General features: G+C 36.6%; 1 protein-coding gene across 1 annotated transcript in view; it reads left to right on the top strand.

Annotated features, from left to right (window-relative positions):
- CDC73 (cell division cycle 73) overlaps window positions 1-2,955 on the top strand; it is a 145,359-nt gene that overhangs the window by 17,108 nt on the left and 125,296 nt on the right. The window contains exon 3 of the mRNA XM_012665133.1: window positions 100-173. Within this exon, the coding sequence (XP_012520587.1) occupies window positions 100-173 (74 nt within the window). The remainder of the gene's footprint in view (window positions 1-99; window positions 174-2,955) is intronic.

Raw genomic sequence — 2,955 nt, 5'->3', positions numbered from 1 at the left:
AAAAAAAAAAAAAAAAAATTCAGACATTATATGATGTTGATTTTTATCAAGTTTTATATAGTTATTCATTTGATTTTTAATTTAAAATTTTGTCTTCAGACTGAAAATATTCCTGTGGTTAGAAGACCTGACCGAAAAGATCTACTTGGATATCTCAATGGTGAAGCATGTGAGTATTTTTTTAAATTGCTCCCCCTTTTAAATACACATTGTTCCCCCCCAACCCTGTGAAATAAGAAGTAGCGGGAAGAGAATTTATATTCCCACTAAAAGATTAACCTACTTCAGCTTTGTCCATACGATTTTTCTTTCTTTTTACAGTGAATGCACTCTTCGCTCTTTAAGGCCAGTCACCCGTTCCTTGTGTAGAGATTCCATCTTCTTTGACAGTCTCAAAGGCTTTGTCTCTGTAAACTGTTTGTCATTGCATCACGAATTTTCTCCTTCCTCGTGGACCATTCCCTTTTAGAATACACAGAATCAATCTCTCATGTTTAAAAGGTGTTTCCCACTATCTACTGCTTCATTTGTCTTCTCCCCTTTACTGCATAATTCTTTACAAGAGTTGGTGTGATATCACCGCTTCTTCTTTACCTCTCATTCTTTCTTGAGGCCACTCCATCCCACTAAGATAACTGTTTGTAAGGTCAACACTAACTTAAGGATTGCCACAGCCTTTCGTCTCTCTTACCATACTTGACCTCTCAACAGCATTTGATACTGTTGACCACTTCCGTTTTGAAAGCCTTTCTTCATGTGGCATTTGGGACACCAGACTCTTGGTTTTCTTCCTACTCATTGTCCACCTTTCAGTTTATTTTGCTTACTGCTGTGCCTGACCTCTAATTCTTGAAGTTTTCCAGGACTTGATTTTTTTCCTTTCTTTTTTAATCCTTAATCTCTTGGTGACCTCTTTCAGTTTTATGCTTTAAATATCTTATATGTATGCTGATAAATTCCAAATGTTTTTCTCTAGCACCACCTTCTTCCTGAGCTCCAGATTTATAAATTCACTGTTAAATTTTCCCCTGGATGTTTAATAGGCATCCGAAATTTAACCTATCCAAAATAGAATGCCCAGTTACTTCCTTCCCATCTCCCCTCACACTAAACAAAACGAATCTCTTCCTGCAGTGTTCCCATCTTAGTAATGGTACCCTACTCACGCAACTATTTACACGGGAACTCTGGCGAAATCTTTGATTTCTTTCACGTCTCACACCCATTCTGTCATGGAGTTCTTTACTCTAACTTGGAAAGTATGATGACCTCTTACCATTCTACCTCTACCCTATTCCATCCTTCCTCCTTAGATTGTTGTATAGGTCACTCACAGGTCCCCACTCTTTATTTCCTACGGTGTAGTTCTGCCTAGCACTTGAGAGTGACCTGTTTTTGAAAAAGCATGTAAACTTGATTGTGTTACTCATCTCCTTAAAGCCATCCTGTGGCTTCCCATCACACTTAGAATAGAGCTCCTTTTCCTTACCCTGGCCTACATGATCTTGCTTCTGCCTAAATCTCTGTGACCTCGTCTTCTGCCAATCTTCCTTTGCTCTCAGTAGCCAGTCTTATTGGTCTTTTAGCTGTTTTAATCTTAGAGTCTTTGCACTTGCTTTTCTCTCTGTTTTTAATTGTTTCTATATTGTTACTTGGGGCTTCTTTCCTTATATCTCATTCACATCTGTGCTCAAATTTGGCTCCAGATGTTGTTCGATCAGAGGGAGCTTCTCTGACCACTCTGTCTAAAATATAAAATAGCATTGCTTCCCTCCATCCCTGTCTGTATAGTGCCATCTTGATTACTTTTCATTAAATCCCATACGTTGACTTGAAATCATTTATTTGTTTATGTACTTATTGTCTGTCTTCTCCATCAGATGTAACCCTAAGGGGGCAGTTGTTTGTCTTGTTTATTGTTAAATATCAAGCATTTAGAATAATGGTGCATAGTAGGTTCTTAACTAAGTAAACATTGATTTGCTATCTTACAGAGTACAAATAAATTGATACAGAACTGTTTCATCTCACCTTCTCTGGGGTGGAGTTTACTACCTTTAAGTCATTAACAGTTGTCTTGTCACATATTCTGCTCCATGGTATTAAGCAGTAAGATTGATTTACACAGAGAATCTTGTGCATAATGGAAAGATCATCAGGCATGTTTTCTTTCTGTGCTGTCCTCATTCAGCAAGTATTTATGGAATGCTTTTTCTTAAAGGCCTTATGCTAGGTGCTACATAAATTGGAAAATCCCTGTTGTAAACATGTAAACATACTTACTCTCATGCAAAGGAGATGATACACAGAAGGTTAGAACCCTAGAGGAAGATTGAGGAGGGAATCTTAATTCTCCTATAAAGAGGATAGAGGTCGGGAGAATAGGGGAAGGCCTTTTTTTTCTTTTTTTTTTAATGAGAGCTAATTTAACTCTTTGGAGAAGTGTTTCCCTAACTTTTTAAATCATGAGAATCTTGTGATACACTTGTTAAAAATAGTTTTTTTTTTTTTGGTTTCAGAAGAGCTGGTGTGGGTCTAGGATACTCTATTCTTAATAAGCATCCCAGGAGGTGAGCCTGAGAAATAGGTTAGTTTTGGGGGAGTACTTTAGAGCAAATGGCTTTTCTTTTTAGAACCCCCAACTAAGTTGTCGTTTATCCTTGCATCTCATTTCCTTTAGTTTCTAAAGGACAGATACATTGAGTCATCAAGTATCTTGCTTTGCCAGTTTAAAAAAATTTTTAATTTAATAGTTTAATAAAAAGGTCGAACAAATAAGACCATGTTCCTAGACAAGAACACATCTCAGCTTAAAGATATTAGTTCTTAATTTATAAATTTAACATGATCTCAATAAAACTCTCTAGTTTTTCTTGAGGAAGGGGCAGAACTAGACAAGATGATTCTAAAGTTCATTTGTAAAAGTAAGCATCCTAAATATTTATAGAAGTGTAA

Source organism: Propithecus coquereli, unplaced genomic scaffold, assembly GCF_000956105.1.
Source record: "Propithecus coquereli isolate 6110/MARCELLA unplaced genomic scaffold, Pcoq_1.0 Scaffold97, whole genome shotgun sequence".
Lineage (NCBI taxonomy): Eukaryota > Metazoa > Chordata > Mammalia > Primates > Indriidae > Propithecus > Propithecus coquereli.
This window is presented reverse-complemented; position numbering and strand designations above follow the sequence as displayed.